Genomic DNA, 13,156 nt, shown 5'->3' with positions numbered 1-13,156 from the left:
ACTTGAATACTTTATTACCAATAACAATCATCCACCATTCATTCATTATCGATACACTGCTAAATCCTCATTAGGGTCATAGGGGGCTGGAGCCTATCCCAGCTGACTTAGGGCAAAGGCAGGGGACACCCTGGACAGGTCACCAGTCTATCACAGGGCTACATATGCAGACAAACAATCACACTCACATTCACACTGACAGACAGTTTAGAGTTACCAATTAACCTCAGCATGTTTTTGGACTGTGGGAGGAAGCTGGAGAACCCGGAGAAAACCCACGCATGCACAGGGAGAACATGCAAACTCCATGCAGAAAGATCCTGGGAAGTCCAGGACAAGAACCAGGGATCTTCTAGGTGCAAGGCAAGAGTGCTAACCACCAAGCCACTGTGCAGCACAATGACAATCATAACAAGGGAAAATATATTGATAGAATGAGCCATTGTGGGTGTTATAGTAGGAAGACTATATTTGTTTTTGCACCTGGTCCAAATGTTTGACCTCCCATTTATTACAGGAACTATTCATGTACAGTATACTTCTTTGTACCACAACAAAACCAGCTTGTACAGGGCAACAGTACATTTCTCTATTATTTTTTAACTATTCTTCTTAGCTGCCTAAGTCCCCTAAATGCTTCTATCCAAGCTGACTGCTCATGAAAGGAGAAACTCTGACATCATTCTGCACCCAAGTCAAACAGATGATGTGGACGAAATAAACAAGAACTGGAGGGGCATTCTCTTAGTTAGCACAAAATAAGAAATATCCCTTTAATTGCTATACTCCAGGTTTATACAAATCGATATGAATACCAATCCAACCTCTCAGCTGTGGCTCTGATCCTGTTAAGCTGACTGCTGTGGAGACCTTCACTCTGCTCATGAAAGTGGGCCTCTACACATTTCTCCTCAAACTCATGGAGTTTCTTGCGATCCTCATGGCCCAGATAGAGCTCTGGAAAAGACATGTAAGGCAGGAGAATGATGTGTATACGTAACAACTGAATTAGTTTTCGATCCAAAACATACACACCGTCACACTCACTCAGTCCAGAGGCTCTCTCTTCTTCCCGCTCAGCGTCTCCACTAAATTTCCTGTAGATGGCTCGCAAACATATGGCCATGTGACTGAGGAGGATGAGAGGCGGAGGAAGCCATGGCCTCCCTTGATAGGTCATTATGTGGCGATAACGATTGTACTTCCACAGCTTGTTGGACGTTGAAGCCATATCAAAGTAGATGTTGCTGTTAATAAGAAGAAAACATACATTTGAGACAATAATAACACATTTTATTGGGGTTTCCACACTGTAAAAACTTTGCTAGGATTTTGCAAAATAAAAATTAGGTAAACATGCTTACTTAAAAAATGCAATGAGGATGTTGACCATGATGATATACTGGAAGAACATATAGACTGCCTGGAGGAATGGCGTAAGGAAGGATGCTGGGGGACATGGTTTACCATCATGACATGCTGTTGACACACACACACACACACAAACACACACAAACACATTGGTCTGATATTCATCCCACATCATGACAATATGCACAATTATACTTTTGCTGTAAAGTCCCTTGCATCTACAGTACATTTTGTATACATGCACCATCAACTGTTGCATTAAATAAAGTTATCAGAGACACGACACAAAGAGGACAACCACCACATTTACCTACAGTCTGAAGTCAAAAACAATCAGTAAAACAAAAATAAGTCAAGTGAGGATCACTTAAGGAGGTGAGACTGACTGACTGAATGATAAGTGGCACTCTGACCTTGCGGCAATCTGCCATTAGGCACCTCCACTAAGGAACTCAAGGCAACAGGTTTAAATTCTACTGCCTCAGATAAACATTGGTTAATAAGTATCTAGAGTTTTCTATTTAACCACTAACGATCTATCTCTGTTGCGTAGACCTCTCCATAGATCATCCAATAGGGCTGGAAGACTATATCGCGAGCCAGGCTCCAGGATGGCTCCTCCTCTGGTGATAGGATGGCTTTCCTAGACACCCCGAAGCTCAGCAGCACTATTGCCATCATAACCACGATGAAGAACATGTTACTGGTCTGGAAACACACAAAGAAAGGAGGGAGGGGTAAATAATATACTACTTCTCCACTTCTGTCTCTCCAGCAGGTGTTGTACAATCTCTACTGACCATCTTAGTGATCATGGTGAGGTAAGGGCCGGCATGCTGATTGACAGCCAGCAGATCCAAGACCCTGACGAACCAGAAGATGATGTCCAGACAGTAAGTGATGCGTCCTGCCGTCCGGTAGGGGTCAGCTTGCCAACGCATTGCCAGTCCAGCCAGGAAAAGGAGGATTGCAATGAAATCTGATATGTTCCAGTACTCTGAGAACCAAATCTTCAGCTTCTGGCGCAGCTTTCTCGGCTCGGACATTAATACCTAATTGGAAGGTAAATATTTGAATATCTTCAGTATAACACTTTAAAACAAATGAAGCACATATGCATACACCGATGCAGAGTAATATTTAAATAAAAGAGATTAATTAATAGAAAATAACATGTCTCCATTGAATCACTCACCTCTCTGGCTTTCTCCATTGCAGTGGACAAGATGTAAACTATAACCAGCCACTCCTGAACACTGGGTTGGTCTCCCATCTTCACCAGGACAACAAAGGAGAATAACATCAGAAAGGCCAAGTAGGACATCTAAAGTTGACACAGGAAAAACATTTGGAGAGACACAGTAAGAACTGAGAACATTAAACATTCAATACCACACATCTATGTGTTTTCACAAGGAAAACTTTTTTATTAACTATTCACTAACATAGCAAGACACATGCCACTTACTGTATGAAACCAGAATTTGACAACAGGAGCTGTATAGAAATCATAGAGTCTCGTTATCCAGGACAGACACTGCACAGTTATAGAGGATACAGTTTCTGAAACAGGACCAAAACATTTGTCGTGGCAAGAGAGGCCTCGTTCTGCATCTTGACTATCCTATGAGAGTAGAAGAGAGCAAAGGAACAGGACTGCAGACCAGGCAAGAGACATGTCATACTGAGGCTATTACAAGTCCAGATCCAACTTGAAAATGGTGCTGATTGAGTGCACCACTAGCATTTTACCGTCTGAGGTTGATCAGTTCCCTCAGTGGCTGATACTGACTTGACAGAGTCAAGTCCGAACAGCATTGCCTCATGGGTCTGTGGTACGTGGCACATTTCAGCTTTGCTTTTAAACTCCAGGACCAGGATGGCAGGAGGCAGAAGAAGGCTTAAAATGATCTGAAACAAAGTCACAATAAGTGTGTCACAGAAGACTGTCCAACTATCAAGACACATCGTCAAACCATACTTTACCATAAAAACAGTAGCTTAATGAAGCAAATTTTTTTTAACATTGGTTCAAATGACTAATTGTAATGTGAAGGTGATACTAGGAGTGCAGAACACAGTGAGTATTATTATCTTTAGAGAGTATTTTTTTTTTACAGTGCTACAAATGATTAAATAACACTGTTCCAAAGAATTTATGACACTCAGAATCAGAGACAACTTTACAGGTGTAATAAATCTGATCAAAATATGAATTTTATCTAGTTTATCTGACATCTTCTACAAGGTTTACCTTCCAAAAGGAGTTTTTTCTCATGTTGAGCGGACCGGTCCAGAGATCTGTGAGGAGGGTCTGAGTGGAGGAGTGTGAGACAAACGGTCTATGACATGAGGAGACGGCCATTTGCAGACAGGTGAAATGGCTCCATGCCTCCATCTCAGAGGTCAACAGCTTCATAGCCATTTGCTCATTCTGACGAAATGCACAATCTAACATATCCACCGCCAGCTGACCAAATTCACTGAGACAGAGAAAGGAGAGACATGCGATATTTAGAAAGAAAAAATCTAAAAACACTAAACAAAACCCCACTTGTAACATCAAATATTTCAAAACATTGGACTGAATCAGAATTGACATGACTATCTCTACCATCAAGACTGTAATCTAAATGATTGAAATTACTCAACAGGTCTTAAATCATGCTACTACAAAGATTGCTATTGATCACATATGTTGACACACACACAGTCAACCAGTCTATGGCATCGACTTCCTCAAACCTTTGGCCACTGTTTTGTGCAAAGCTCTTTCACCTGCAAGATATTTGATGGTTTTCGTTCTTGTTCTAAGCGTTTCAAATCATCCCAAAGCATTTCCACAGGATTCAAATATGGTCTTTGACTAGCTTATTCCATAACTATTATTTATTCCTTCTGAGCCATTCCTGGGTGGATTTGCAAATGTGTTTAGAATCACCATCCTGCTAGAAAGTCTACTTCTGGTTCAACTTCAACTTGTTGAATTAATAACTGCAAACTGTCCAGACCTTGCAGCGGTGATGGAACTCCAAACCATAACAATTCCATTAACATATTTGGGGTGAGATTTTTCATGAAAAGCTTTTTTTGATCTGAACCCAACATGTCTACTCTTACTGTAAAAAAAAATATGTGCAGGCCAAATATTTGCAATTTCTTTCTGATTGCAGGCTTCCTGCAGATACTGTGCTGAAATTCTGTGGCTCTGGAGACTTCTCTTTGTGTCAAACTGTCTCCTTTTGGGCTGAATTTGTTGGGGCAGCCAGGCATGGATGAATTGACATTTACTCCACTCAAATAATTTTTCTCACAGTCGAAGCATTTATTTCAAAGTACTTGGGAGATCATTTTCAATCCCTTGCTAAACTAATAGCTGCTCACAACCTTTTAGCCTTAGAGAACAATTCGATCTTGTCATGATGACACCTTCCACTTAAAGAGAAGACAAGTTCTACCTGCTACTAATCACAGACACCTGGTGTAGAACCCTTGACTTTAATTTAACAGATATGAAGTTTTGACAAATGTGCTTACTTTGCCCACGTGGCTAACCTGTTTGTTATTTCTATGACAGCGGCTAAAAAATTAACGATATCTTTAGAAATCATTGCCATAGGTGTTGGCTCACATAGGATCAAATGATTGCATTTTCAAATATCTATATGACTACTTATTAGTGGTAAGTTTTTCATGAGACCATACATACAGTGAATACGTCTTGAATCGCTCTGTAATGTTGTCATCCATGCTGCTCTGCCTGGCCTCAACAGCCATGGAGCGGTAAAGCTTACAGGCTACAGTGGCGCGTGCTAAGGCCTCTTCGCTGTGTTGCCATAGGAACAGCGCCATCTGCTGCCGCTGCTGAAGCACAGCCCACACAAAAAGGTCGTTGAAATTGAAAGAAACCAGCAGCGAAGCATCACCAAGGCTTGGACTCTGTGTTATTTCTTGACTTCTCTCAGGTGACTCATCTTGCTCCTAAATGGAAAATTTGGAAGCATGGACAAATAAATGAGTAATCGAATGGAAATTTAAAAAAGGTGACAGGGCTACACAAAAGTGTGATTATGAAAAGGAGAGGTAGACATGCAAATGAAGAGGTACCATAATGCAGTTTTTAATGTGAACATTTGAAGATGCCTCAGAGATGTTATGGCGGTGTTACACGGAACTAAGAGAATTTGTCATCTAAGATTGGATTATTTGAAATTTGATGGGCTTGACGTAAAATGTCCTCCAATTCTGGAATGACTCATATAGAGATGGATATATTAAATTGTTTCAATTCTAATGTGTAGATTTGAATTACATACAGAAACTTTATGTTTGACAAAATATTACTCAAAATGAAAAAAAAAAAAAAAAATCCCCCACCAACCTTGCGTTTGTATGGCTGTGCAGTCCTAAAGAAATGTAGGTCCTGGAGACTCGCAGAGGTTGGCATCAGTCCTCGTCTGTGTTTAGACAAGGATGCAGAGCTGCCCCATCTACCCTCCTACAAACAACAGGAGATAATTCAAGGCTAATTCAAATCAAACCACTCCGTACCACATCTATGAACACACGGATAACAAAAAAGACTTTGAACTGTCAATGCTCACTTTTTCCTGCATGCGGCTGTAGGCAGCTCTGAAGTGTTTCCGTGTGTAGGTGCTTCTATACGCCCCTCCAATGAGGTATTCTATCACCAGGCCCATGTCGATGAGCGAAAGATGGTAACCTATAGGAAGAGAAGTCTACACACACACACGTTGACACAGCAGATATAGACGAAATATACAGATTTTATATGGGTACTCCAGTAAATTAAACAATGTCAGTATTGCATCTACAATGTACAAGAATGCATCAATGTTGTCTCCAGTAAACTATGTAACTCGATATTTATATAATTACAGTAATTCTCGTTCTCAACACTCACCTGTTTTGCATCTTCAACTAGGTGGTGCAGGAAGCGGTGTGTCTGCCCCTGTGGCTGGGGAGAGAAATTTGCAATATTATTTAGAAAAAGCAGACAAGTAAACAGAACACAAAATCAGAGCAAAAACATCTACTGGTTGCTTTAAAACACAGTTGGATATATACAGCAGCGACTGTTAACTTGTTTCTTTTTGGGACTTATTATTCCAGAGTTATGAATAAGTAAACAGGCTTTAATACACAAAAGATAAAGGCAGTGTGATGGAAGCCAAGTGTGAATATATGACAAAGAGCTCTGTGATTCAAGAAGCATCCTAGAACAACAACTGGGAAAATACCCTGGATGCAATTGACCACCAGACGCAGCGAATCCTGGAGCAAAGCACTTACAATGTATTATTGTGATTTGAATCAAAGATACAGTTTTGGAATTTGTGCTTCAAAAGAAACAAAAAAAACAACAGCATTTCAGTATTTTGTATTGCAAAGTGAGAGCCAAGGGAACACAAAAGAGGGAACAGCGCAGCAAGACAGACAAAAGTGTTGTGGGGTAGGGAAAGTGTTTTATGAAAAAACATCTTACTTATAGCTCTTCAAAATATATTTCACTGCTGTATTTGTATTCTTGATCAATGAAATGAGAAAATCAGAAGGAAGGATGCCTTAAAAATTAGAAGCAGAAAGCAGATAGTTAAATATATTATAATAACCGTGTTGTAGAGTTCCTCGAGGCGATCCACAGTGAGGAAGCGGCTCATGGTCATGCCATTGTCAATCAGCAATTTGACAAAACTGACACGATCCATCACCAGAGCATCCAGCATGGCTTGCTCTAAGGAACCCACCTACACACAGCACATTAAATCAATATGATCACACCAAGATCAAAGAAAATAAAGGGATAGCAATGTAAAATAGTCCTCCTCTGCATTAATGACATGTAATTAAACTTCAGCCTCCAGTAGTGCTCCTCTGTGCCAGTCTCACCTGCCAATGCTGTCCATACACCAAAACCTCTTTCTGTGCAATGTCAGCTCTGTCCCAAGCCAGAGTCATACTGAGCTGCTCTGCAGCACTGGCCTTCGTGCCTGTTTATCATTCAGAACAAATAAATACACAACTAAATATATATGTGTACATTCCTGGACTGTACCATGACTTTTTTCCTGGCTGTCATTTTAACTGGCTTAGCAGGAAAAGCCCTGGTCTAATATTAATGATGTTTATACCAAGTCTGGAAATCATTCCTCTACAATGAATGCAGCTGTTGTTAATTTCGTCAATTACACCTGTGGGTTTACTGCTAATGCAAAATGTCTGTACAGAAAATGTTTAGAATCACAATCAAGAGGAGAAAACAAGTACCTTTGAGAGCAGTAGTCAAAATGGCTGCATCTGGTGGCATCTGGTCCTCTGACTCTGAGTCAAAGATGGTTATCTGTTGTTCATAGATGAGTGATTAGTGTCTTTAGTGACAGCACACGCATATTCTCTAAATACTGTTTTACTCACAGACTGTCTGTGATCAATACACTGCAGGAGGAGAGTGTAAAGGTGAGTGGCTTCAGCCCTCTCTATTCCAAACACATCTCCAATCCTGATGAGGAAGTCCTCTTCAATGTCAGCATCCAGTTGCCTAAAGAAAAGTGTTGGTCAGATCTTCACTAACACAGTCATTAAAATGATGCAGCTCTAATTTCCAGACATCTAAAACAAATATAACACCCTTTGTGATTTGCTTTGTTATTGACACCGTTTGAAGGAGAACATTTTTTGGAAGACTCATGCTGGATTTAGAGGCAGTAACATGAATGAAATAAATCGACTATGATTTGGTGTGGCTCACTAAATCCTCTCAACAAATGAACCACACCTGAGCGTTAACTAAGGGATTGTCGGCAGCCTGGTATCGTTTTAGGAAATATGCGTTTAAATACATGAGGGAAAAACAAAACCAAATAATGTGGTTGAGGTCTAATTTATTGTGGTAACCTCTATTCTCCTCAACAACAACCCAGGTAGGTGTATAAAATCATGTTCAGAATTTCTATTTCACTCAGTATTACATCACATTAATGAAGATAACTTAAGTTTCACTGTGACTTTAAGCTATATTTGCAACACTTCTGCTCATTATAGTTGATACATAAACTATCAAGGTCCACATGTATTGTAATTGGTGTGGTTTTACACAACTACATGAATCCATAAGAGCTACTATTATGGATCCCCTACACACCTACAACTGCCAACATACCTGTCAATAGTTTGCTTGTGTAAGAAGGCGAGCAGGTCAGCCGCCCTACCCGATCCTTCAAACACAAACACTGGCACAGGGGGTACATTGCTGACATAGTGCAACACTGTAGACACAATGGCAGGACCTCCCTCCACCACCACACACACCACAGGCACTCCTTGGTTCAGTCCTCCAGAGAGTGGAGAGCAGAGCAACATAAATACCACATAAACTCCCCATGCCTTCTGTATGCATTGCACCAAAACACACACGCTGACTCACGGGGATGTATCTTCTGTAGCTGGATGTGTTTCTCCAGTTTCCTCCTGAGGCCGTGCTGGCAGCCATGTTTTCCCAGTGTTCCATCATCCACCAACAGAAAGTGGGAGTGGAAACCATTCAGACAGGCCCTCTTGCTCAAAGGGTTCCCCAGTGGCTGGTAGGGCCTGAAAGCCTGAACCAGTGTTGAGTTAATGTCACAACAAGAGGCAATCATAGTAAAACACTGATCTAGGATATAGTATGTTGGAAACATTTAAGCATTTTTAGTGTCAGGATTTGGTGAGGATTCTTATTTTGCAAGGAACACAATTGTAGTACTGACATCTCTGCCTATAAGGTCTGTGTTGTTGTCAATCACTCCCCACGGTGTGATGCCAACTGTGTTTCTCGTCCTCAGGTCGTGGCCTCCAAATATTTTCACTGCCTCACCTACATACTTAGACACACCTAGAGAGTATGTAAAGAGTAGCTGAATGCACAGTAAATATACAGTCAGACATGGTATGTTGTTACGCCCCACAGACACTTGGAATGAATGCACTAAAAATGTGAATCCTTAATGGGTTCACATTGCCTAAGACAATGATTAGGAGGCAATTCTACAACTGCATGGCAGACACAAACGTACATTCTACTCAAAATTATACTTTCTGGTAACTGAACATCATAGAGGTATGCTACAACATGAACTTCAATAGTAATAATAATATACTGGCCAAAATATTGGCATCTAACTACTTGTAATACGCACCTGTATTAATGCCATCAGTCAGTATCCATGCCCCTGTGCTGAGGGCAGCAGTGATCAGCCCCTTGCTAAAGGCCTGATTGACTTTAGGGGGCAGGATAAAGTTTTCCGAGCCTCCCTGGACAGTCAGTAGTAACTTGGGTCTCTCCATCTGCCATTCCCTCAGCATCAGTTGGAGCAGCACTTCTGGCTTGGAGTCCACAGCCACGCGAACATACTGACAAAACATAAAGCTGTTTGGATTTGAGACGCCCTTTGTGCTTTTATCAGGTAATGCTAGTATGATTCTTTTGTTCTTACTGTAGATATTATCTTTGCTTTCATACATCTTGATAAAGATTGCTTATATCAAAGCAAACCAAAGCTTACACAAGCAGCACATCTAGATCCCTGTCCCTCTCACTTAAGCGCAAAAGCTTACCTTCAATTTAAAAAAAAAATAAATGTTGTCAAATTTTTAAAGTAAATTGAGCAAACATGTCATTTCTTCAGTCAAGACAGAGACATACAGTTAGTAAACATACAGACCTTGGCCCGACAGACACGTGTGGCAGTATCCTCAAAGTCTACAGTCCCATAGGCGTTGGTAGGACTGGCCCTAGTGTGGAGCTCCGTGGACCAGTCCTCTTCCACATCCTGTCCAGGGCCGGGATGCAGGGATGCTGGAGGAAGGGACTCTTGCCAAGAGTGTTCCCCTGTCAGTCGGCCACAACAGCATCTAGCAAATACAAAGAAACTTTATCGATGCATAATAGGAATTGGTGGTGAAGGTATGAATGCCATTTCTAATTTCTTGTGAGAGACATCACTCACTCAAAAGTAACAATTTGTGCCAAGTAGCCAAATATATTGGTGAAAATGCTCTATTTAGTGGGTTTGGAGGGTTATATTTAAAGTGTTTGGAGAGTAATATGAAAAAACACATTAACAAAGACTTCCTAAGTTGATTCTAATTCATTTAAATGCCACTAAAGGTTTCTGTCATCACCTAAGGAAATCTCAAACCAAAACTTCCTACAGTATTATTCTTATAATTTAACATAACCTAAGAATAACAGATGTGCATGGACTCTTAAGCCTACGTGCCATTGGTAGGTAAGGCAGTCAAAAAAGACAGAATTCCCATTGAAAATGAAGTATTCTATGTTGGTAAAGAACCTCAAACTCAACAAAGGATTGTTTACATAAAATTAAAGGGATATGACAGGCTCCGAGAGAAGAAAGGCCTCCACCTAGACTATTAAAGCCAGGCTCCCCTTTCTTTGTCTCTCGCCCATCCTCTTCACTTCCCTTTGTCCTTGTGATTATATTTATCATTTAAATCCTATAAAATGTGTACATTTTCTGAATCCCAAACATTGTTATTATGTTCATTTTAAAATATACGCTGGCAGTAAGCTTGGAAAGTGAGAGAAAAATAGAAAGAATGAAAAAGAGGGAAACGCTGAAAAATGGGAGGGAGGTGGGAGAGCGATTTATACAATAAGTAAACAAGAACTTCATTGGAATAGGGGGTGGGGTGTTAGCAAGGTATGCTGGGGATTGAAGATGGAATAAAGAGACACAAACACACAATTCACAAATTATACCTGATCAAACTTTGGCATACTTGGCATACTGGAGTGCATCTGTAAGAAACAGGAAATAACACATTATCAAAGAATCCTGATGGTCCCTATTCCTGGAAGTAAGGGCTGAATGCCAAATAGCTCCGCTCTCAGAAGAATGCCGTTTCCAACCACTGCTGTTAATGTTAAACTATGTACTAACAAAGCAAAAACAGCCCGTGTTTTCTTCAGAGAATCATAAAATCTTCTACTTTACACACTTTTAGGTAGCTCATCGCTGTAATCAGACTTCAGTTTACCTGTGTAGGTCCCTGGAGGAAGGGATGAACTTCACACACTCCCTCTTGGAGAAGTTTTCCTCAATCCAAGACTTCCGTGGCTGCAATAAGAAGAGAAAATGTTTACTTACAGTACACAGACTGGCGCAGTTAAGCACCATATTCTAATCTTTATTGGCAGACTCATCCTCCACTAAGAAAACAGATTCTTCCTGAGAAAAAGAAATGCTATCAGTGACCTTCTCAGTGAAGCTCATTGCAGCAGTCTATATCCCGGACCCACAGGGAGCCAACTGTCGATCCCCCTCATGGAAACCTGAACGGCACTTTTTCGTGTTTCCCCTGTTCTTTTTAAGGTCTGTTCTCCGTTTCCCTGCCAGATTTAACAATGGTCTCACTAAGGAGAGCACTGTTGTTAGGAAACATACACACATCCCCTTCCTGAGATTAGTCCCAGTGGTTGGGGAGCTGGTGTACTGCCTCCCTGACTCAGACTGTGTAAACACTAAACAGGGTTTACACAAAAACAGTGTAGCTCATGTAGCTCACAGTGTTTTTGCTATGTGCAGATTTACACCAATAAATCTCAGCATTTTACCATGTGCTGCGGCTGCAATCTTAGAAATCTCACACTCCTAAAATGAAGCATAAATCAACTACTTTATAGATCCTACGCTCTGTGTAGTATTTTATGTACTTATCTGTTATCCAGATTTATGACAACAATATAAAAAGGTGGATGTATGCGCTAGTTAATCATTTCAGGTGAGGCCGCTCTGCTAGAGACAGCATCCTTGATAACTATTAAGACAAATATGTCAGTTTCGGTACTGTAATATTTTATGATTAACTTCTTGACAACTCAATTTCACTGTTTCACATGCACACAACAGGTAATTTATCACACCTGCCATCAGTTGAACGTCCATGTTATTCATTGAAAACCTGTAGAATTTAAGTGTGATGTTATACATCATGCAAAAATGTCAAAACACAATAAAAAACTAAACTTTTACTTGTTCCTAAACATGTTACTAATATAAGAACAACATAATGCCGCATTCTGTAATCATCTCCTAAAGCAACTTGGAGAAATACATATTTTGACTTTATGTTAAATATAGTCAAGTAAATTGATTTTCCTGAGCTACTTCGTTAAATAACAAGTTGCATGGCTTTTCGTTAAATAAGGTTACATGTTTTAGCAAACATTAACATCACAGCTGAAATTTCCTAACATTGGCTATTTGCTAATGACAGCTAATAAGTAAATAAAAAGCACCAAGGTTTAGAACCACTAGTAATACTTTTTTGTATACACTGACTGGAGACAAGCTGACCTATTCAGTACATATGAGTATTAGTTATAATTAAATACCTTACCATGGCTGTGCTCCTCTGTTAGACCATGATTGAGTCTGAGATCTGGAGTCAAATCCCAACATCTCGATACTCTGACAAGGACTGACTGCCCTTTTATCAGCCGATGGTCCAAAGGTCTGGGAGCCTTGACAAGAAGCCTTGAGGAGTTCATGGCCTCCTCCTTCAAACAGTCAGAGCGGTGAACCACCAAGCATGATTAATGGGTTAAGATGTATGTTGAGCATAAAGTCAGAGCTTGCAGTTTCACAAAGGCAGCTCTCCTTTAACCTGCCAGACCACATGTTGCACAGCAAACCTGCTCAGAGTTTAGAATTTAAATTTCAATATTCTCGAAACGTTTTACAAATTCTCAGCCCTTAAGCCG

General features: G+C 40.4%; 1 protein-coding gene across 5 annotated transcripts in view; it reads right to left on the bottom strand.

Annotated features, from left to right (window-relative positions):
- trpm6 (transient receptor potential cation channel, subfamily M, member 6) overlaps positions 1-13,156 on the bottom strand; it is a 19,907-nt gene extending 6,751 nt beyond the window's left edge. Inside the window, exons 1-25 of one of the 5 annotated variants that reach the window (XM_035957481.2) lie at positions 12,793-13,156; positions 11,431-11,510; positions 11,153-11,191; positions 10,092-10,281; positions 9,567-9,780; positions 9,138-9,262; positions 8,816-8,987; positions 8,552-8,723; positions 7,807-7,930; positions 7,660-7,732; positions 7,282-7,382; positions 7,005-7,139; positions 6,296-6,349; positions 5,976-6,110; positions 5,753-5,869; positions 5,081-5,352; positions 3,626-3,854; positions 3,124-3,282; positions 2,840-2,995; positions 2,567-2,695; positions 2,172-2,423; positions 1,905-2,079; positions 1,365-1,479; positions 1,048-1,247; positions 825-957 (exon numbers count right to left, since the gene is read on the bottom strand). In XM_035957481.2, the coding sequence (XP_035813374.2) occupies positions 825-957; positions 1,048-1,247; positions 1,365-1,479; positions 1,905-2,079; positions 2,172-2,423; positions 2,567-2,695; positions 2,840-2,995; positions 3,124-3,282; positions 3,626-3,854; positions 5,081-5,352; positions 5,753-5,869; positions 5,976-6,110; positions 6,296-6,349; positions 7,005-7,139; positions 7,282-7,382; positions 7,660-7,732; positions 7,807-7,930; positions 8,552-8,723; positions 8,816-8,987; positions 9,138-9,262; positions 9,567-9,780; positions 10,092-10,281; positions 11,153-11,191; positions 11,431-11,510; positions 12,793-12,795 (3,554 nt within the window). In that variant the 5' untranslated portion in view covers positions 12,796-13,156. Of the gene's footprint in view, positions 1-824; positions 958-1,047; positions 1,248-1,364; positions 1,480-1,904; positions 2,080-2,171; positions 2,424-2,566; positions 2,696-2,839; positions 2,996-3,123; positions 3,283-3,625; positions 3,855-5,080; positions 5,353-5,752; positions 5,870-5,975; positions 6,111-6,295; positions 6,350-7,004; positions 7,140-7,281; positions 7,383-7,659; positions 7,733-7,806; positions 7,931-8,551; positions 8,724-8,815; positions 8,988-9,137; positions 9,263-9,566; positions 9,781-10,091; positions 10,282-11,152; positions 11,192-11,430; positions 11,511-11,648; positions 12,310-12,792 lie in introns of those variants that run through there. The other 4 variants (XM_035957482.2, XM_023290757.3, XM_055011071.1 and 1 more) reach the window with 4 other exon arrangements.

Source organism: Amphiprion ocellaris, chromosome 6, assembly GCF_022539595.1.
Source record: "Amphiprion ocellaris isolate individual 3 ecotype Okinawa chromosome 6, ASM2253959v1, whole genome shotgun sequence".
NCBI lineage: Eukaryota > Metazoa > Chordata > Actinopteri > Pomacentridae > Amphiprion > Amphiprion ocellaris.
This window is presented reverse-complemented; position numbering and strand designations above follow the sequence as displayed.